Below are 23,137 nucleotides of genomic sequence, written 5' to 3'. Positions count from 1 at the left end.
TCGTCAGAACCGCATCCTGGTTCCCAGACGGGACGGGCTGTCAAGGTCAACTCATGCTCGGCACGCGGTTTTCATCTGTTCCCATAGAATTATGAAAAATTGGAGATGGGACTTTGAAATTGACTCCAGGTTATTGAAATTCAGCAAACAAAGGGGTAGTTCTATGCTGACTACACTGCAATTTTGAATTTGAATTGACTTGTGTTAGCTCTTAGCTATCTTTACCCGGTCACTAATGGTCTCTATTCTCTTTTCTCTCCTTCATAACAATTCTGACTGTCAGGCGAATTTATGTTATATGTATGACCTATATGTAGCCCTGGGGCCAGGTGCATAAAGATAGACCTAGTCTTAGACTTAAATGTGACCTTAAGTCAAACTTGCCTGACTCTTATATTTACCCGTTCCTACAACTTCTTGATTGTTGTAGATCTCTAATGTGTTGTTTCTGTCTCGCTCTCTTCTTCAGGTCTTTCCAAAAAACAGAGATTTGCCATCTTTTATGAAACAGCTTCAGTATTTAAACTTCCCACTCTGACAGTTAGGCTGACTCGTTGCCATAACAACAAAGTTCTTAACTCAAGGTTAGCCAGGGGGAAGGTGGCTATCTTTCCTACCTCAAAATAAGTCAGTCGTAATATTTAAGTAGCAGACAGTCTTAATTAGCCTAATCCAACCTGAGAATCTAAGACCAGTCTAAGGCAGTGATTCTCAACCTTTTTCATATTAAGGACCCCTAATTTACTACACATTAGGGCCACGGACCCCCATTTGATGAGATTTTATCTCTCGGACCCAAATCTGAGAATATTTTTATTGTTAGATATGATTTTGTCCAGAACTCCATGACTATCTGTATTGCAGGTAGAGAGATAACAGAGAAACTATAATCAAAACAGTCATTCTTTTACATTCTCTAACTGTGTTAACTTGTAAATTAAATAATAGTGAAGTTTAACAATTCATCAATTTGCTGGGGACCCCCTGGAACCCCCTCAAGGACCCCTGGTGGTCCCCGGACCCCACGTTGAGAAACACTGGTCTAAGGCTTAGACTAGTCTTAAACTAGCTTTATGCACCTGCCCCCTGGAATGTAAAATCTCCAAGCATTTTCCCTGCTCCACTACAATGCCTACCTTCCACAGAAATCAATTCAATCCAACTCTCTCAGCACGTTTCCCCATGGCCTTTTTCAACCAATAGACCATAGCTCCCGTAATCATCGCTCATCACTTTTAGTGTCAACACACAGCAATTTACTATTGAGCTCTGGATATTAAATTCCATTTTCTATTAACTTACTGTCGAGTCGTGAGGGAAGACTCACCGTTGATATCTATAGCAATGACTATAAACTTGAATGGAGGGTATGGATATCGCATTACTTTTCGTATTGGGCAAGATTAGAAGAGATTGAATGTGATTCATAGCTCGTCTCCCTCTCAGATTCTCTCTCAAGTGTTTGGGAAAATTAGGGAGTTGGGATGGAGGTTGGGGACAGGGACAGGGACAGGATTATGGCACAGTTGGCATTTGCCAAGCTAAATTTGACCGAAATTTGGTCGAAAGGGAGGAATGAGATAGGCTTCAGCTTTATGATTGCATCAGTTGGTGAAGAGTTCATGGACTGTTTCTCTGTGAACAATGTGAACTAGGGTTCGACCAATATGGGTTTCTGAATGCAAATACCGATATCTTTGGATTGAAGCTGCTGATAGACAATATTTATTTGTCAATATGTTGGAATTTGACCATTTTAATTCCAAACTATTAGAAGGATTCGGTATTTTTATGCAGCTGTGGTCAGGGAGGAACCTCTCTCATATCACAGATGGATGACCCTGACTGGCTGATATCTGATATTTAATATATGGCCAATATCTGCAATCCAATATGTTGGTCTAACCCTTATGTGACCCCTCCAGTCGGACTGATCCTGAATTACATATTTTTGCATTCAGACTCTGGGAGATAAAGCCTTTTCTTTTTCGCATCCTGTCCCGATCGGCTCTGCTTACTCTCTCGTCTGACATCTCACTTCCATTATGGTAATAAATGTCTTCAGTGTAGCATTAGCAATGTAGATCACGGTATCCAGTGGTGAGCTAATATCAGTCCGGGGTCAAAGGCTAAGGAACCCATTGAAATGATACAGAGCCCTGCTATCAAAGCCGCGGTTCTTGTACTTAAGAGACTTCTCTAATCTCCCCTAGCCTCGTTTGACCCAGTCCGACTCCTCGCTCTTCACACTGCCAAGGCCAACAACAAAAGCCCCATGAGATTCAATAAGCGTCGGGAACAGTGATGGAAATAAATACTTCAACATTTTTGTAAACCGCTCCCTCTCCTGCATTGTAGCGGGTGACACTATGATAATTGGCATCCTGGCTTGTGTATAGTGCCAACTTCCACTCTGCCAGCCAGAGGTATTGTGCCTTCATCCCTGGGCGGTCTCTAGTGAAGATTAAAAATCGACTGAGGTCAACCGGGTAATTGGACAAATGTGGTTGTAATGGAAAGAGGATTTAGACTAATATCATATAATGAGACTTCTATACTGTCTGCTCTACATTGTGCTAGAAATTGACCAAAAATGACTCAAGGTTATCAAAGCCAGATTTGCGCTATAGGAGACTGACAAATTTATGCAGCATTTAACGACGCGCGGATCCCTTTGAAACTCGGCTGACAGGTTAATACAGGTTGGACTTTTTCATGCTCGCACTTGACGTTGACACAGACTTTTGAGATTTTGTGTTCTTTATGAATTATTTAGGGAGCTAGATAATTTGGCTCTCGGGAGAATTGGGAATTCACTCAGTCATCTTCAACCTCTTCAAAACTAAAACGGCTTCTGTAATTCTCTATGGCTTTACTCTGTTTTTTTTTTTTTGCTCTGAATTCAAGCATAGAAACGAATCATAATTGACAGACCTACAGAATAGGAGTGAATTATTCAAAAGTTGTCGTCTTTCCTTGAACTCGGGAGTTTCAGTGATGAATTTGCCCTCCCCGTGCAAGGCAGCAACAGAAGCCGTACGCTCAGCTTTTGATGGCATCTATACAGTGTGCGCAATGCTGCTCTCCGTTCCTTCGTCTCTAACCTAGTTTTTCCTTCTTCTCCCTCCTTCCCCTCCCCCTCCCCTTTCTCCTCGATAGTGCTATGAATCACCCTAGACAACAGCTGCTGCCCACATAGAGGTCACTTTACCTCTCTTTCCGCTTGCTTTGGGCCCAGAGGATGCTGGGAATGTGTCGCGGGCGCAGGAAGTTCCTGGCGGCCTCCCTCGCCCTGCTCTTCATCCCAGCGCTCACCTGGCTCTACCTGTCAGCCGGGAACTTTCAAGGTAAGCAAATGGGCCGTTAATGTCAGTACCTTAAGAAATCTATTGGCATCAGTTTGTAACCGTACTATTAAAGTGATAATTGCTGTACTGTTTCTGCACTGCGCTTCCCAGAGATCACTTGTGAATCAAACAGTGTGTCCAGTACTGATACGTCTTTTTCTTTGGATTTTCTGTTTCTGATTTTCTGAAGTTTGAGTTTCTGTGGGTGGCGCTCTGTTCTTTGTCTGTTCAGCCATGGTGGCTATCGCTGCTCATGCTAACTACCCAGTTCTTCTATTTATTCCAAACAAACCATAAACATAAAACACATCACTTCCTGTGGGCCAGAGGATTTTTTTTTTTTATCCTACCAGAATCCTTCAAGAAAGGCCTACCAGACACCGGGTGTTTAGAACAGTAAATGTAAAAGCTTTCATGAACTGAGTATAGGTCAAACTCGGAACCCTCGGGCGATTAGACTCTGGGGGCGACGGCCAATATTTCGGGGTTTCCGGTGTAGCCAGCGGACATCCGGGCCAAGACTTCCTCTTCCGTGCGCCGGTCATTGTTTACAGTCCGATTAGCAACTTGAGACGTGAGAGTCGAACGTTTCTCCACACAATACACAAACATCGATACTTTTTGGAGGTGTTTTAGGTCCAGAGGACATTTCGCCTAATCTCTATAAACAGATATCTGCATATGAGACGTTGTCTCTCAACTCCAACTCCATTCTCGCGTCTCAAGTTGCTAATCGGACTGTAAACAATGACCGGCACACGGAAGAGGAAGTCTTGGCCCGGATGTCCTCTGGCTCCACCGGAAACCCCGAAATATTGGCCGTCGCCCCCAGAGTCTAATCGTCATCAGACCGATAGACGATGGGGTCCGAGATTGGGTATAGGTTGAATCACTGTTGTGTTATATCAATTATTGATAGAGAGTAGCAAAACAGACAGTCATTTCTATGAAAATATTGTGGATTATTATTTAAAGAGTAACTAAACCCCATCTAATCTGTGGTGAAGCCTGACACCTCATGGTGAAGAGTAGGGTACTGAACTGGCCATCTGCTGTTGGCTGGTCTTTGGTGCCAGGTAGTGTCACCTTCTATAGAGCAGTGGTTCTCAACGTGGGGTCCGGGGACCATCAGGGGTCCTTGAGGAGGTTCCAGGGGGTCCCCAGAAAATGGATGAATTGTTAAACTTCACCATTATTTAATTTAAGAAGTTAACACAATTAGTGAATGTAGAAGAATGACTGTTTTGATCATAGTTTCTCTGTTATCTCTCTACATACAATACAGATAGTCTTGGAATTCTGGATAAAATCATATCTAACAGTAAAAATATTCTCTCAGATTTGGGTCTGAGAGACAAAATCTCATCAAATGGGGGTCCGTGGCCCTAATGTGTACTGAATTTGCGGTCCTTGGTATGAAAAAGGTTTGAGAATCACTGCTATAGAGTACAACAGGTGGTGACATCACCTGGCACCAAAGACCAGCCAATAGCTGGTAACTAAAATAGGGGTTTAGTTACTCTTTTAAGCTTTTTTTTAACAGGAAACATCGGGGTAACTTCTAGCTATCTCTCCTTCTCGAGTGTTATGACACCATGGTTAGCCTGATGCTATACCACCAAGTTGTTTTCTACATCATGCCTTAATATCAAGGGCCTAACATTGCGTTCTGCTTATCCCAGAAGTTTGAGGGAAGAAGTTTCTCGTACACAAAGTCACCCTTCTCCCCCCTTTTTTCTCGAGGTGGTATATTAATGAATTACTGAGGCCTGTCCAAAGTTGATTACTTCCTCAAGACGATTTAGTCCAGGGGTTCTTGGAGCCATTTTAATGACTTTGTCTTGGAGGATTGAAATTCTGCAGCAGTGCCATTATTAATTATGATTAAATTGACAATTTTGACTCGGAGTCACAGTCACTGGAGACTGTACATGTGAATAAATTCCCATAATGCAATAGTCACCAAGGTCTGCAAAGTAATTATTTGATTTGGCAGTAAACTCCTGGCGGTAGGGAGTTGTTGGTGGGAGTATGATAAGTTGTGAAAGGACCTGGCTGGAGGGAGCGTCAGCTATAGGTGAGGCCTGAATGTGTGAGACAGCAACAATGTGGTTCCACTGGCTCGGACTCCCCCCTTTCACACTTTCCCTCTCTCTCTCTGTCCATCTCCAGTCTCTTCTGGCTGCTCTGTCTCCCATCTTGACGCTCTCTTCCCCCTCTCTCTCTCTCTCTCTCTCCCTCTGTGCTGTGTTTATCTGTCCGATAGAGAGAGGGGGGAGGGATGGCGGGTCTCTGGGGTCCTTTGTGCTTTGTCCGGATGAGCTGCCACGCAGGCCAAACCCTGGAGAGAGAGAATGAGGTCTCAGGGAGGGAAAAATACTTAAATTCTGATACAGGATTAGAAATAAAGACTTTTCATTAGGGACTGGACGATATATTTATCTCATAATACGATTCGATACGCGATATGGGGTTAGGGCTGGACAATTAATCAAAATTTTATCGAAATCGCAATATGGCCTGCTGCAATTTTCAAATCGCAGGAGGCGCAATATTTGTTAAAGGCGAAATGTGTGTCAAAATACCATTTTAAATGAAATATTGTGGTGCTGCAGAGATGTCCTGGCCTACACATCATATTCTACAGCCTTAAGAAAACATCTTTGTTTGGTACAGATCCCTGCAAAAATCACACCATAATCATTTTAATACGTTTTTCAATGAAAATGAGAATAATGATGTAAAAATGATCATTCCCTCTAATATCGCAAATCATATTGCAATTGCAATATCAGACAAAATAATCGCAATTAGATATTTTTTCAAAATCGTTCAGCCCTAGATAAAACGTAGGATTAGGAATGGGACAATATATCGAAATTCAATATATTAATATGTATTGACAATACGTATCGCGGCGCAGAAAAATTAATGGTGATATTAGCTCCATTTTATTCTGCTGTAGTAATCACAAATGAGACGGCCTGACCATCACAATTTCACAAGCTCTCCATCCAAATTATATTATTTACACTTTTTTATATGACAATTTTAAATAGTTGTTTACATTCTCGAAAGCCAATGCCATTGCTAGAAAGATTTGTGTCTCCGAAATAAATATAATTCTGCAAAATCATACGTTATTGTCATTGAACTTTTATTAATTACATCGTATCGTGGTTGTATTGAATCGTGAACTCCATATCGCATATCGAATTGTGAGATAAGCATATCGTCTCATCCCTACCTTTTTTTATTTATATGATTTATTCATACATGGACAAGAACATCGGTTAAACACAGTGATATATTTGAATTTATTTATGCTTATTTATGCTTGTCGTGCTCAGCCCAGAGGCAGCTGCAGAATCATAGTAGGGTTTTTTTTACATTTCAACAAAAAAAAATGCGTCAGTCTGGTGCACTTTGACATCAACATATACATAGGTCTGAATGAAGCAGCATAGAAAACACTTTCAACAGCAGTGTGCATGCCTACAGTGATATATTGTAGTGTGTCTTATCTGCTGCTGTCTCTCTCCTCACTCCTCCATTTCTGAATTCTCCTCTTATTTCTCTCCTCCCCTCGCCTCTCTTTGTCTCTGTCCTCTTGCCCTCCCTCTTGTTCAGTTCAGGTTGTGCGAAAGATAAAGAGAGAGACACAGTTATCAATGAATATATGTATAAAACTGTAAGGGCTATATATGTTATACCAGTGGTTCTCAACGTGGAGTCCGGGGACCACCACGGGTCCCTGAGGGGGTTCCACGTGATCCCCAGGAAATTGATGAATTGTTAAACTTCACCATTATTTCATTTATAAGAAGTTTACACAATTAGAGAATGTAGAAAAATTACTATTTTGATCATAGTTTCACTGTTATCTCTCTACCTACAATACAGATAGTCATGGAATTCTGGACAAAATCATATCCAACGATAAATATATTCTCAGATTTGGGTCCGAAAGACAAAATCTCATCAAATGGGGGTCCGTGGCTCTATTGTGAACTAAATTAGGGGTCCTTTATATGAAAAAGGTTGAGAATCACTGTAATACAGTATGTACTCATCACTCCTCAGCTGTCTCTTTACTGTAAAAGAAAAAAAACAAATCCAAAATGACCAATGAGTTGTATTTATTCAAAAGTTATGCTTCTATATATACTGTATCACTAACTCATAATATTATTCCAACCTAATAGTAAGCTATTGATGCCAGTGGCTTCAACTTTTCATCTTCTATATCAATCTTCTATTAGAAAGCTGATATCTTTCCATGCTCCATCATTGCTGTAGTGACATAGAGCATTATGCCATGGAAAGGCCTAATCTGTTCTGAATGGCTGGGCGAGTCTACTGCGCATCAGTAAAATATATGGAGCCACAAATTAAAAATCTAAATTTTAATCGCATTTTCTCACATAAAGGGGAAAACGGTGGCTCAAGTTGGGAAATGTTTCTTATGCATTTAAAGTTCAGCAGCCCACACAGATAGAGCTGAAAGAACTTGACAAGGCCGTACTTCAGTAACTTACTGACTAACTAGCAGGCAGACTGGAGACACACGAGACATTTTGTTTACGCTGATCCAATACTATATTGACTCCAAGAAAGACGTTGTGCTCTGGTAGATGTCAAGCCTTTGAAAAGCCATTTTGCATTTGGAAACAATGAAGGGTTTAAATATAGCTTGCAGGCATCTAACCATGAAGCTATCAGCCAAGTCACAAATCAGTCCAAGCAAGCGCTCCAGTGTCTGTCTGGCCACTGGTGGTAGTCGGCTCAAAATGCATCTAGTATATCTAACTGGCATTTAAAAGATCTTGAAAAGTCTCAAATTTATTTTAGATTTATCTTGATGAAACTAGCAGACACCGTGATCTTCACATAGCCCCACAAGCACAACTAATCCTGATACTGAAATCTTATTTGGGATAAGTTCAGGCAATGAAGACTTATTTTTGAGGCCATCTTGGTGATAGTGTAATTTGCTGACACCGATGGTCATAAAATTGAAAATAATTTAATAGAAAGTTGTTTACTTCCCTGACTCACGGTGCAGAAGCCAAAATACCAATACACATAGCCCAGTTCTCAGCACTATAGCCCTGAGCCAGCCTCGCAGAGGAACATGGAAACACTAATTTCAGAACAAAGGGTTTCCTCATGAGTGCTAAATACTGTCTCTTCCTCATTAATCACATCTCCTGTTCATTGCCTCGTTAGTTCGACCTTCTTGCAGAATTCATTTAAGTTCCTTTCAAGGCTGTGAGTGGAACCTGTGAGTTGAACCTTTCAAAAATGGATGAGAGAGTCTTTAATATTCACAAAAAAAGGAAAGGTCCACTCTAGGGGTATCATTCTAAGGAAAACATTCCCTCTGGTAGCTCAGAAGTGGAAATGAATGTTTCTGTATCCTCAGCATGACTTAGCCCTTCAGGCGATTATACAGAGCAAGCGACCAAGAGTATTGTGCAGTTATTACCAAAGAGTTTGTTCAGCAGACGGGAGAAGACGGGAGAAGGACACCATGAAACAATCAAACAAAAGATGTTTCTGAGAGTTGTGTCCCTGCGCTCACTTCCTTCACAATCCTCTCCAGATTGCCCTTTGGGATAATGCACATCGACATAGAAGCATTGATGCCCCAGGAGACTGCAGAGCTAACCTTCATAACCCATGTCGGCAAGCTAAGGGCAGAGACACAGTTTGATGGATGCCTCCTGACCTTTTTTTGTTTTGGTTTGGCTGTTCATCAGGGAATGGTTGCAGAGTGTGTGTGCGTGTGTGATTTGGAAGCCGATGGTGTCAATGTCACGGCAGACCGAGGAACTCTGGCTCTGAGACGGTGGGAGTGTATTATTTGTTGTTGTTGATCGCAGCCGTTGGCGGTGACAAAGACTCTTTCAACATAAGCCTGGAATGAGGAGTTCCCCGGTCATCCTGACCATGACTCGGACATGACAGGAATTCTGGAGTCAGAGGCAACTAAGTAAATTTGAAAAACAACTAGAAATAACCGCCTCGCGGTTGTATGCCTCCGCCAATAAACTTTGTTTTATCATTGCAAGGACAGTCTTTATTTATTGAACATATATAATTAATCTGATTATTAGGTCAACTTAAAGGATTTTGGCATCTGCAAAAGTAAGTGACAGCACTTCCACCGTTTTTGTAGAATGACCCAAGATCGTTTTCTCAGCTACAGTGGTAAGCAAAACATTATGATGTCACAGTGAAGTTGACCTTTGAACTTTAGGATATAAAATGTCATCACTTCATCATTCTATCCTAGTAGACATTTGTGTGAAATGTTGTTATAATTAGCGTATGAATTCTTGAGTTATGACCAAAAACGTCTTTTGTGAGGTCACAGTGACCTTGACCTTTGACCTTTGGCCACCAAATTCTAATCAGTTCATCCTTGAGTCCAAGTGGACGTTTGTGCCAAATTTGAAGAAATTCCCTCAAGGCGTTACTGAGATTTCACGAGAGACGGATGGACGGACAACCCAAAAAAATAATGCCTCCGGCCATTTATTTACTTAATAACTTCCCTCACTTATTGAGTTTTTTTGCCTGTTATTATTCAACAGTCACTTCGTTGTTTTAACTTTCACAGGACATTGTACTTGTCCAAGTTCTGCTGTGACTTAGCCTAATCTTCAGACGGTGCAGGACCACTCTACAGCACTGGAATCCCCTGCCATTTGAGCCATACAGAACATGACAGTTCCAGGGCTCTGTAACTAGATTTAGCTCTGCTCTGAAACAACAGGCTCAGGGAAGATGAAAGGCTCTCTGCTTCACCAATATCAGATGAGGTTTTGCCTTCCAATAAAAACATTGACTCTCGTGTACTGACAGTTATACCGTGTTTCCTCATATAATGCTGTGAATGGGAACAAAAGTAGTCCGCTGTTGTTTCTAGGGGAATTTATAGTGATGGAGAATCCCAAGAGAACGCTGGTTTTATCTGTAATGTGTAGAACCTGAGGACCCGCTAAAGCATGAGTCAGCGAATTAAGAGAGAAAAACACTGACGGGGTGTAGACTAAATATGCTTACTCAAACGAGGTGACCAACCATGGTGACTGCAAGCTCCTCCTCATAACTTATTTACATTCTCCTCATGAATATGCCGAGTGTTGATGCCCGAAGCAAAACAAAACATCGCCTTTTTCCTATTAATTGGGACATTCATGTTTATGGAAACTTCATTATGTCACTGTGGTAAAGCCCCCACTAGTGAATCATAATGCAAATTTACACCCCATAGTTGCTCCAGATAACAGCAGAGAGTGTTCTGAACTCTGAATAATCAAAAAGTATGGTATAAACTGTAGAAATCGCTCATATGCATGAGAGCATAACAGTGAGAGAATCACTAACAATCATCAGGGCATCATACCATACCTAGTTTGCCAAATTCACGTAATCCTTTTCACTCTGTGGTGTTCAACTTGCTGCACTACAGCATCTTGTCCTCCATAGGTATCTGGTTGAAAAGCTACCCACTATACCGTATTTCCTCTAATAGTGGCCGGTATATAGTCAATTAAAAGCCGGGTCTCCGATAATGTCCAGGGCCGTGGTCGACACCGGCCGGCCCCAAATACAGGCCGGGGAAAAAAACAAAGGAAAAAACAACGGTGGATACCGGTAAACTCCTGGTGCCTGTTATATAATGTAACTGTAGTTTGTAGTAACGTACAAGTACCACAAGATGGCAGCATGCCACAAGATGGCTCGGCCGATGGAAGTCTCTGGAACATGCCCTCGTCGGTTAGCGTAATTATCGGTAATGCATTGCAGTAACAAAAAAACGGCTACCTAACGAACCCCAACAGAAGCAGATCAGAAAACAAGGAGTCTTCCTACTAAAATATGAGCAAATATACTTATCAAACAGAGGGAATTAGAAATAAAGGCCTGTCTCTAATATAAGCCTGCTTCCAATAAAGGCCTGGTACCCTCTGCAGTTGAGGTAAATATAGGCCCGGGCCAATATTAGAGTAAATATGGTAAATGACTGCAGTGTCACAAGTTCTCAAATAACAAATGCAAACTACCTTACAGCTTGTTGCATGCTAGGTAGACAGCATCTTGGCAAATAGTTATATAATAAATTAATAATAATAATACATTTTCTTACCATCCACAAAATATAGAAAATTCAAAACACATTTGCACTACTCTCAAGTACATCTACTGCTAGCTAGCTAACTCAACCTAGTTGTCTAGATTACTGCAAATATAGCAATGACTGCACACAACAATGGTGACCTGCCACAGATGATAGTAATGGAGCTAAACACAAACAAAAATAACAATAGACATCATATTTGCAAGTTTTCAAAAGCAACATGAAAAGTAAAATCAAATGACCAATAATAGCTCACTGCTGCAACTAACAATGCTGCTAACATACACTTAGCAAAGCCTACTACGCTAATGTTACATCCTTAACAAAGGATTCATTCCAATGCCAATTCATGGTACGCTTAGGCAATTCATGGTACACTTAGCCAATTCCTGACACCATTGGCCATTCCAAAATTGTAGCTTATGTATGATTTCACCCTTGCCTTTCAAAATCAAGCACTTCAAAACCGTTGTGCTGAAAGAATGGAAATCACATCAAAGAGTGTTTGATGAGAATTGGCCAAGGTTGAACGGAATTAGCCACCGTTATGTTAAGCCGAACGAAGAAGTCCAACAAACAATCAGCAAAACCTAAATCAATCTAATGTTGTAAAATGACATGACATGCCTATCAGGAAACAGGGAACTTGAAATTAATCTTCCACTTGCTAGCCAAACACTTCCACTAGCAATTTGAAATTAGAGAAATGTGAAATGGAAAACTCAGTCTTCCAGTGTAACTGCAGCAAAAACTAGTGGTAGCAAGAGCAGTAACTTAAAGGCTGGCCTATAAAGGTTACTACCACAGGCATTTCAGACAGTTCAACATGGACCTAATGAAAATGTAAATGCTTGCCCGTCTGTGAAGCATAAAAACTCTGAACAATTCTACTGCAAACTGAGAATTGCCCATGCAAAGGAAGGGTTGTAATGGAAAAGCCCCCCCCCCCATTATGTTCTAAACCCTATAGCTATGGCAGTGTAGTTGTCATGACTACAAGGTCATTCTTTCCAAAAGCTCTGTAGCACTTGTTGAACCAGGGAAATAACTCTTGATCATCTATGGTAGTTGAAACAATTCTAAAGCTATACCAAACTGAACACCATCTATCCAGCTGGGCAGCACAGACCACTGAATGGTCCCCGACCCAACTTGACATTGCACATACATAATGTAGCATTTTATTTCTATATTTATGCCTTCATATGCCAACAATCTTTTATGAAAAATAATGTAAACTTAAATATGTAGTCAGACTTTGCCTATTCATTGTATAACTTTACTTGAAGTCAACAAAGGTTGTTTTTGATACTCTAACATATTTATATTAAGGTCCACAAGTGATAATTTTAGCATGAAGGTTGAAATGTACATTACTACTTTTACTGTATATTGCATGGGTTGTATGTCCTTGTCCATAGTGGTTATACATCTTTGAATCTGGTACCATCCATCCCCCTCTGTTTTTACCACTTGCCAATATGCTCCATTATTTTATTATTAGAAGTAGCAATAAATATTAGGACCACTTTCTCTTTCCACGAAATGGACTGACCAGGTGAATCCAGGTAAAAGGTACGCTCCATCATGGATTCCACCAATGAAATCCTCTTCAGTTTTTAAGAAGTATCCCCGATGAGGATTGGAAGAGGATTTTATTGGTGGAATCTGTGATGGATCATAGCTTTTTCCTGGATTCACCTTTTCACTGTACTTTATGGAAAGAGAAAGTGGGCCTAATATTGTACACCCTGTGTATATTGCTGTTTAATGAAAAGCTAAAATCCCTGCAGTTTCATCCAGTGTTTATGTCACAAGTATTAATGAAATTTGTCTTTCCATTTAATTTAATATACTGTCAAGTGCCATCCATAGGCTTTGGGTTAGCCGTGACAAACTAATTTGCATAGTTTTGTGTCATTCTGTAATTATTCTTTAAATCAAATCTAAATATCTGGAGAATAGAGAAAAAAATAGAAATGTTTCATTGGCAAAATAATTATGGGGGCCAATATATGTTGTTAATTTTCTTACTATCATTTTATGCGATACTATGAACTGACACTGTTTTTAAGACTTAATAAGCTCAAAGGCACACAAAAACGTTACCAAAACATGTACTGACATCTAGTGGACTTTGCATTTTAAAACAACAAAAACAACAACAAAAAAACACCTATCTAGTCATTCTAGGGAGACTTCTTGTGGGTAACTCGGACCACTGAACAGCCTAGAGCTACCCAATTCGACAGTGCCTGCTTTCCAAATCGATAGTGCGCACAACCCAACTCAATATCGTGAAGCTATCCAATTGGACATCACGTGATGTCCACTGAGTGTCGCAACGTGACTGGATAAGTGGTATCGTTAACTGGACATATCTCATTTAACAACTGTGTAGCACACGACAGCTGGATAGGTTGTGTCCAGTTTGGCAAAGCTTTTGAGTTGTTTGGCTCGCCATAATCGTCAACAACATTAAAGGAATGAAAATTCTGTCATCATCTACTCACCCTCATGCCAAATGAAACACAGGTGAAATTTGTTAGTCCATATAACACACAGGGAGGTTGCCAGCACAACTTGGTAGCAGCCTTCTCCAAAACAACTGAAGTCAATGGGGACCTGTTTTTTAGAGTTCCAAAACAAAAACAGCCAAACAATCACACTGTGAATAGAAAGACCTATACACCATTATTTGTTGCAAATCAATCAGCTGTAGTTAAGATTTGCACTAAATGATGGTGTAAACATACTGTAGGTCTTTTTGGAACTCTGAAGAACTGGTCCCCACTGACTTCAGTTGTTTTGGAGAAGGCTGCTATGGAGTTGTGCTGGCAGCCTCCCTGTGTGTTATATGGACAAACTTCACCTGTGTTTCACCTGGCATGAGGGTGAGTAGATGATGACAGAATTTTATTTTTTGGGTGAACTATTCCTTTAAGATAAGGTTGTTTAAAGCAACATCACATCCAGTGGCAGTACACTTTGGGGAACATTGACCTGATTGATTGTATACTAATACTGTATACTGACTAATGTCCGGTGAGTATTCAAATGAGCCAGCAGCTGTCATACAGAATACCATCCATCCAGTCATCTAACAACAATTCAAGGTCACTGACCCAGATAACTCATCAGCTTTTATTAATATGCTGTGGTGGGTATCTGGATCATACCATCACTGTCATCACCAAGATTAAGCAGCTGACACTGGGGAGGTTGGCGTATCCATCTGTCCTGACACCTGCACCCCCCTGTTGGGTACACAGAAGCCCTGCTCCCGCCTATCCTCTTCCAGAGCTGCAAACCCTGATCAAAAATCACATGTGGTTGCCAGTAGCCTGACAGTTGGTGAAGTGGACTTGTAACCGAAAGGTTCCTTCCTTGTTCAAATTCACCTTAGGGCTGAACAATTAATTGAAGATTTATCAAAATCGCAATATGGCCCACTGCAATTTTCAAATCGCAGGAAGCGCAATATTTGTTAAAAGTGAAATGTGTGTCAAAATACCATTTTAAATGAAATATTGTGGTGCTGCAGAGATGTCCTGGCCTACACATCATATTCTACAGACTTAAGAAAACATCTTTGTTTGGTACAGATCCCCGCAAAAATCCCACCATAATGATTTTAATATGTTTTTCAATGAAAATGAGAATAATGATGTAAAAATTATCATTCCCTCTAATATTGCAAATCATATCGCAATTGCAATATCAGTCAAAATAATTGCAATTAGATATTTTTTCAAAATCGTTCAGCCCTAATTCACCTTGCACCGGTTGGGAAAATGAGTAATGTTCTTCCCCCCCTCCTTCAGAAACTACCTTTGAAGTTCCCTTCAGCAAGGTGTTGTACCTCTTACATACTGATACACTGTTCAAAAAATTCAGAGTAAAGCCCACAACTCTGACGCATACTCCCAAAGTTAATAACAATGTTTTATTCATTAAATTTTGGGAACATTCATAAAACGTGTCGCTTTATTCTGCAGTCTGCACCGAAATGATGTACGAATAGACCTACAACTTTGAGAATCTATGGGTGCTCTGTGCACGGCCGTGCTACTCATCCAGGGTGCAGCTAGAGCAGGAACAATACAACATTCAAGATCAAAGTAATCCAGCGCCCACCAGGATTGTTCAAATCGACTTTTTAGTTTAATTCATATAAAATATTTGGGCGAACAACACGTTTCGCATTGTGGCTTCCTCAGGTTCACTCTTCACTTGATTGGCATCAGGTGTGGGTTTACAAAGACTTTCTGTGCCAACAGGTGGTAATAATTTCAGATCATGTGACTACAGAAGTCATCCAGTGATTCTCAACCTTTTTCATATCAAGGACCCCTAATTTAGTCCACATTAGGGCCACAGGACCCACATTTGATGAAATTTTGTCTCTCAGACCCAAATCTGAGAATATTTTTATTGTTAGATATGATTTTGTCTCTAATTGAGTTAACTTCTTGTAAATGAAATTATGCTAAGGTTTAACAATTCATTCAACTTTCTGGGGACCCCCTGGAACCCCCTCAAGGACCCCTGGTGGTCCCCGGACCCCACGTTGAGAACCACTGACTTACAGTATTTGACGAGACAAACACACAAGGCAACGATAACAAATATAACAATAACAAATATCATCATGGTCGAACTGTCAAAATATCAAAATATCGTGGTCAAACTATTTCTACTTCACAAACTACAAGTACCATTTCCACAGATGGGGTCACAAATTGGCAACAATATCATCACAACACAACTCTACATAGTCATCTAATGCCTTATATTAGGTAGGGGAAGGGGTCAGACCTACATCCTTAAACACAGTACCCCCACAGGCCACCAAATGAACAACATTAATTTTTTTAATATTGAGTTTCCTATATTTATCTTCCAGAGTCCTTTTCTTACGGAAGGATGTCTTAAGTCTTGCCATGGGCCATCTCCTCTCGCTCCTTTCCCTTCTTGTCTTTCTTGATGCTACTCACTTCAGCCTCCTTATCCAAGCGATGAGACAAAATGGCGGCCGGCCGGTCGTGCTCCTCTGCAGGTGATTCACGCCGTCTGCCAGGTGAACAGCTGCCGTCACATGATGGATGCTTTGTCGGCACACAACAGATGTCTCCGTGGAAACTGGAGGGGACGTACGGGGCATTACGGCCGACGACAATTAAATCTGACATACATGAACGCACTGGGAGCTCGGCATCCAAACAGTCCATGAATCACCCTCAGCAAGTGGCACGAGTGTCTCCGATATTTGGCTAAGAGGTCGGCTGGGTCCGCTAAGAGCATGGGCACATGAGCTCTAATTATCACACGGAGCTGACGTACTCTGAACTTATTTTAATGTGATAGTTCTCAGTAAAATCAGTAGACTCCCGCACAGTCTTCACTTAACAAGAATTTATTAAATGACACAACATTTCGGTCAAGCGACCTTCGTCAGGTATCTGAATAAACAATACAATGGGGCCAGTTTATATAGGGGAACAGGAAATAAGATGGTCCAATCATAGGGCCAAGATAATCAGGTAACCTCCTGGTACAAATCAGTGCCTAGTGAGGTACAAGGGTCCATCCAGGTGGCAAGGTATGGCAATCAAAAAATTAATTAACAATCAGAAAAGTTTTTTTACATCCATAAATAGCATCCAATATCACGACTACAAACAACATATATCAAAAAGGAGTAAAGACCACAGAAATGTGGGTTTATACAAAAGGAGGAAAGTCTATCTCAACTGAATCATACCTAAAGATGAAGCTACACAGGAGTAAAATCCCAATGGGAGATAGGCAGATCCAAGCCGTATAGTAGTTTAGGATAATCTTTGGTCAAGTGGACCATGTGAGGACATTGGTAGATGCTCACATCACAATACAAAGCATACATAATAGCAAGAGGGGTGCCAAAACATTAGAATACATATGACAGTTCTCATCATTTTTGTCATGCATTGTGCATATCTGCAAATGAAGGTTACATGTTATTAAGCCCATATGGTAGTTCACCTTTTACGCATTCAGATTTCATACAGGGTGTGAACATTAGATTACTGGTATTTTTCACCAAGATGTGAATTACAGGACATCGTATTATGTTGACATACTGTTATTTTTCCTACACCAAAGGGGAAAATCTGATTCTTGTGCATCGCTAAAGCTTTTGTTTGCATGTAGATGAGGAGCTTCATGACAAATATCTAAAAGCCAAATGAATTGGCTCGGCTGCATAAAAGACCAGGTGCATCTGCTGCCCTGCAAATGCCATATGCAATCTCTGAGCAGCGCAAACAAATGGCCACTCAGTCCAGTTCAGCGGGATTAGGCCCAGCAAATCCACTCAGCAAATTAATTACAGCTTGGACGAAATGGAGTCCAGAAGGTGCTTTGGTTCTCCGGGAAGAGGGTTTAGTGGCCCTCCGTGGTTGAAAGGCCCATGTATATGCTGGCTTTATATCTTATGGCCACGGGGGACCATAAATCTGAAGGAAAACAAAACGGTGCCACTTCATTAGTACACTTGGTTAGGGAACAAACCAAGCCAAGGCCAGCGTTAAGATAGGTTTCATAACATTACTTCAGTTCATTCTGGGCTGAATTTCGAGCCTGTTAACTTCTCAAACCTGCTAAATGTGAACAAAAATCAAGTTCAATAACTTTATTTGTCCCCGGTGGGGCAATTGGTTATGCAGCAGTGGGATGCACACATTAAACACAGGGCACATAAATACAACACTAGACCAAAAGACATAAATACACAGTAAAAATACACAGTTAATTAAAAAGATACAACATTATGCAAATATCTACCTTTTCCTCCTAGAGTTTAGGAGGGAGATGGCAGAGGGTATAAAGGAGTGTTTGTATCTGTTGGTTTTAGCTGGTGGAAGTCTGAGGAGGAACCAGACGGCAGAAACCCTAACCCTAACCCTAACCCAATGGAAACTGTTGATGTAAAGCAGTAATTCTCAACCTTTTTTATATCAAGGACCCTTAATTTAGTCCACATTAGGCCCACGGACCCCCATTTGATGAGAATTCGTCTCTCAAACCCAAATTTAAGAATATTTTTATTGTTAGATACGATTTTGTCCAGAATTCCATGACTATCTGTATGGTAGCTAGAGAGATAACAGAGGAAACTATGATCAAAACAGTCTAGAGCTGCAACGATTAATCGATTAGTTGTCAACTATTAAATTAATCGCCAACTATTTTGATAATTGATTAATCGGTTTGAGTAATTTTTTAAGAAAAATAAGTCAAAATTCTCTGATTCCAGCTTCTTAAATGTGAATATTTTCTGGTTTCTTTTCTCCTCTATGACAGTAAACTGAATATCTTTGGGTTGTGGACAAAACAAGACATTTGAGGACGTCATCTTGGGCTTTGGGAAACACTGATCCACATTTTTCACCATTTTCTGACATTTTATAGACCAAACAACTAATCGATTAATCGAGAAAATAATCAACAGATTAATCGACAATGAAAATAATCGTTAGTTGCAGCCCTAAAACAGTCATTCTTCTACATTCTCTACAGTGTTAACTTCTTGTGATTGAAATAATGCTGAAATTTAACAATTCATCACTTTGCTTGAGACCCCCTGAAACTCCCTCAAGGACCCCTGGTGGTCCCCGGACCCCACGTTGAGAACCACTGATGTAAAGGATGGGAACAATCAGACAGGATGGATTCTTGCTTTCTTATATAACTGTTTGCTGTGGCAGTTTTTACTAATCATGTGCTGGAGTTTTCTGAAAATGACAGTCCATGTTCCTCTAGTGCCAATCTCCAGGTCAAAGGGGATGGCGACTCTCCCAGTTGGGAAACTCAACTGGTTGTTGAGACTGAAATGACAGATGGTATCACACTGAAAAGCCATCTATCTCCCGCCACTGATCAATACATGTAATAAGAGCGATAACACCTCTGGTTCCCTGCTATAGTGCAACGTCCATAGTTCTCTCATGCTGTCTGTTTCCCCCAGTGAGTTCCTGTATAAGAAACCCATTGTGTTCCTTAATGGCCTTCATCCAAGGCTTTCCGCTCCCCTTAGGGAGCTGCTGAGGTTTCTAAGATGTACTCAGAGAGAGAGCTTCATCCCCTCTCTAAAGACTTTTCTCCCCCTAAAAGATCCAGGGCCGCTTGTTCATATTTGAAGCAGTCGGAGAAGAGGGGAGGAAATTGCTACTGACTCGAATTAGATACACAGAGCGTGTGTAGCCCTGCTGTCAGCAGTGACAATATTGATTGAATGGTATCTGTGTACTCCCTGGCTTGAGATGCATCAACACTTGGATCTGACTGCTAATTTGAAACCCTCCACGTAGGCTGTGGGGCTTGTTGGTACAATGTTGTGATCAGAGAAACAAAGCTAATTATAATGACACAGTGGATAAAATATTTTGGCCTGTAATGCTTTTTACTTCTGAGGATACACAAGTGTGCATGTTCCTCCCGTCTTATATTTTTGATTTTCTTTTTGATCATATTCCTTATCTTCCCTAACATTACTCATAGATAAAAGTTGAGCTCAGTTAAAAATCTAGTGCAGTGATTTTTATGGATTTCTAAGGAGTGTCTAAGGAGTGTCTTTTTTTCAGTTTTCAACAGCTTTAGTGGTCCTTTAAGCCAATTCTCAGTAGGTTGAGGACGTGAGGAAAAACTGTTTTTGATACCAGTTGCAGACATAGCTTGTAAGATAATAATAATAAGACAATAACAACATAAGTTGTTGGATTATGAAGGGTTACTGTATTTCTTGGGCTTCTGTCTTTGATTATCATCGACTTTTTAAAATTTAGATATGGGAGATATGGGCCCCTCCAGTCTAGTCTTGTTTATTTATATAGCCCTTTACCACAGTCAAGTCTCAAAGGGCTTTACATACCATCATATACATGTCATATACCATAATACATATAAATACACACCATATACATCCTATAATATGTCATGGCAATTTTTGGTTTTCTGGGCCCATTTTGCTGTTTGGTGGTGTATTTTTCTTATTCCCATGGATAACTGGCCAAACGTAGACAATGTAATGCCACGTCAAGATATATCCAGCTTGGGCTGGGCAATATATCGATATTATATTGATATTGTGATATGAGGCTAGATATCGTCTTAGATTTTGGATATCGTAATATCGTGATATGGCATAAGTGTTGTCTTTTCCTGGTTTTAAAGGCATTTTCACCTATGTGAAACATCAACAGTAAACATCAGATTTTGGTGTCAGCCCCTCCGATTTAAAGAGCGAGGGCTTTTTTGCCAGACCCACCATTTTCCACTGTCACTCAACAGTCATCCAGGGAGAAATCCATCATAGGAAACGTACAAAATCATTTTCTGAAGTAGACAGGGCAGGTTGAGGGAAAGCGGGTACACCAAAATAGTAAATTACAACACTTCATCACAAAGTCACTCCTGGAATGCACTGACTATCACAAATTGATATTGAACAGTATAAGAACATGTGAGGTGTTGATGTTCCTTTAGGTTTATTCCTCTCTCTCTCTCTCTGTCTGCACCCCCCCACAGTGAAGCCACTCCCTCTGTCGCCATTGGAAGCCCAGTCGACCACGCCGGTGGGCGGGGCCGGGGAGCGGCAGGCGCTGGAGCTGCGGGTCCGGGCGGTGGAGGAGGAGAACCGGGCCCTGCGCCGGGAGCTCAGCCGGCCGCCCAGGAGCCCGTCGGCGCGCCTTCCGCACGCCGGTCACCGCGGCAACCAAAGCCGGACCCATTCCGAGGAGGGCACCGGTGACAACGAGGGTCAGAAAGCGGCCGCGGCGGGAAACAGCTCAGACTGTATGCAGCAGCCAGCAGTGGACAAGTGTGAGGTGAGGTGATACGCTGTGCTATGGATTACTATTGATTTTTAACAGCAGAGTGGTGCACATTATAACAGAACACTGTATGCTGCTGGCCACCAGTAGGTTTAATAATAATAATAACCTTTATTTGTATATCATACACAACATGCAGCTCAAAGTGCTTTACATCAATAGAAGGTAGATAAAAGATAGCAGATAGAAGGCAGATAAAAGACAGATAAAAAGATAAAATTCATATAAAAGAACAAGCAAAATGCATTGCATTAAAAGAATCAAATCAAGTAAAATAGAAAGATAAAAGAACACAACAAATACTCCCACTTGTAGATGCACATTGTGAGTGAACCCATATGTTTTTCTTGAATTTTCTTTTCCCCTGTCCGTCCTGATTCTACTCTTGATCTGATATTTACGTCAGATCTCACTGCCTAAGGCAGACGAGAATCGTAGATTGTCCTCTTGGTCAAAAACCTCACCATCCACAGATGGATGAGAATCATACAGGGTAAAGCTCTGTCCCCCCCACATATAGTGTTCACACGTGCAAGTAAGCATTACCCGGACAAGACCAATGAAAATTCGTACTTGCCCGTGTCAGCTCTGTTGGGATCCTGAACAGAAACAGTTAAAATGAAGGCTATTTAAAAGCTAAGATGAAAATTTACGTTTTTAACAGTTGTTTTTGGTCCAAGACGTACACTATGTCATGGTTCCTGGCAAGAGAACAACATGAATGTGAATGTCAACAATCTTTTTTGTTGAAACTACAAAATGTTCCAGTTGTAATGGACCAATAGGGCTGGGCGATGAGAGAGAATAATATCACAATATTGCAATCAAGAAATATCACGATGCAGGATACTACCGAAAGGCACAGTGGCCTTCGTGGGCTGAAGCCGATCAGAGGAGCTCCCACTGAGGCCCACTGTAACGCGCGATGCCACAATGCACTTTGTTTTTTTTAAACGTATTTTTTATTTGGTTATTTCTCACATCCCCTTTTACATCAAAAATATTTCAACATAGGCATTGACAGTTTCCTTTACAAGTGGTTACAATTTTTGTAGAATGTTATATATCCGAACAATTCAACATGAAAATATGTATAAAAATAAATCGAAATAAATTGAAATAATAATAACAATACTGAAAATAACCAATGTAAATAACACAAACATATCAAAACAAAACTAAACATGGGTTATATACAAGTTCACCTTACATAGACATACATATTCAGTCCAATATACATAGGAAATTTTATTTTTTATTTTTTGATAAATAATATGGATATTTTCCTGTTTATTTTGTCTCACTTTAAAGAAGACACAGCAGACTACCTCAGAGCATCACCTGCAGTCCAGTTCCTTACTAAGTACATGTTCCTTCAGTTATCAATGCCAATGTTGCCTCCATTACTGGTGTCCATCTTTCTATAAAAAATTCCCTCTGTAGTCTTAGCATATTTGTAATTTTTTCCACTCTATAAACGCTTCTTAGAATTGTTAACCACTCATCATAGGTGGGGGGGTACAATGCACTTTCTGATGTGGGACGCCACACTACACGTATTGTTACTTTTGCTGTTACTGGCTTAATTTCTCCCGGACCGTGGTCCGAAAACCGGAGGGAAATTCACTTGAAGTTCCATGGCCAGAATCCATCTTCGCTAGCTTAGCTGGCCTCGGGCTAGATTCTGGAGTAACCCCCCAATCATGTCTTTCTGCGGCATGCAAAAACTCACGGGAGAAATGATGAACTGCAGACAAAACCGTTCCTGT

The 23,137-nt window shown here is 40.8% G+C and overlaps 1 protein-coding gene across 1 annotated transcript in view; it reads left to right on the top strand.

The window, feature by feature from the left end:
* large1 (LARGE xylosyl- and glucuronyltransferase 1) overlaps positions 1-23,137 on the top strand; it is a 115,206-nt gene that overhangs the window by 24,372 nt on the left and 67,697 nt on the right. The window contains exons 2-4 of the mRNA XM_071543152.1: positions 3,160-3,347; positions 17,091-17,098; positions 21,069-21,362. Coding sequence (XP_071399253.1) covers positions 3,242-3,347; positions 17,091-17,098; positions 21,069-21,362 — 408 coding nt within the window. The 5' untranslated portion in view covers positions 3,160-3,241. The remainder of the gene's footprint in view (positions 1-3,159; positions 3,348-17,090; positions 17,099-21,068; positions 21,363-23,137) is intronic.

The sequence above is a fragment of the Centroberyx affinis genome, unplaced genomic scaffold, assembly GCF_046629955.1.
Source record: "Centroberyx affinis isolate AG114_WGS23_722 - 3 ecotype Tasmania unplaced genomic scaffold, CSIRO-AGI_Caff_v1 ptg004244l_1, whole genome shotgun sequence".
In the NCBI taxonomy this organism is placed as follows: domain Eukaryota; kingdom Metazoa; phylum Chordata; class Actinopteri; order Beryciformes; family Berycidae; genus Centroberyx; species Centroberyx affinis.
Note: the sequence above shows the minus strand (reverse complement) of the source record. Positions and strands in the feature narration are given on the sequence as shown.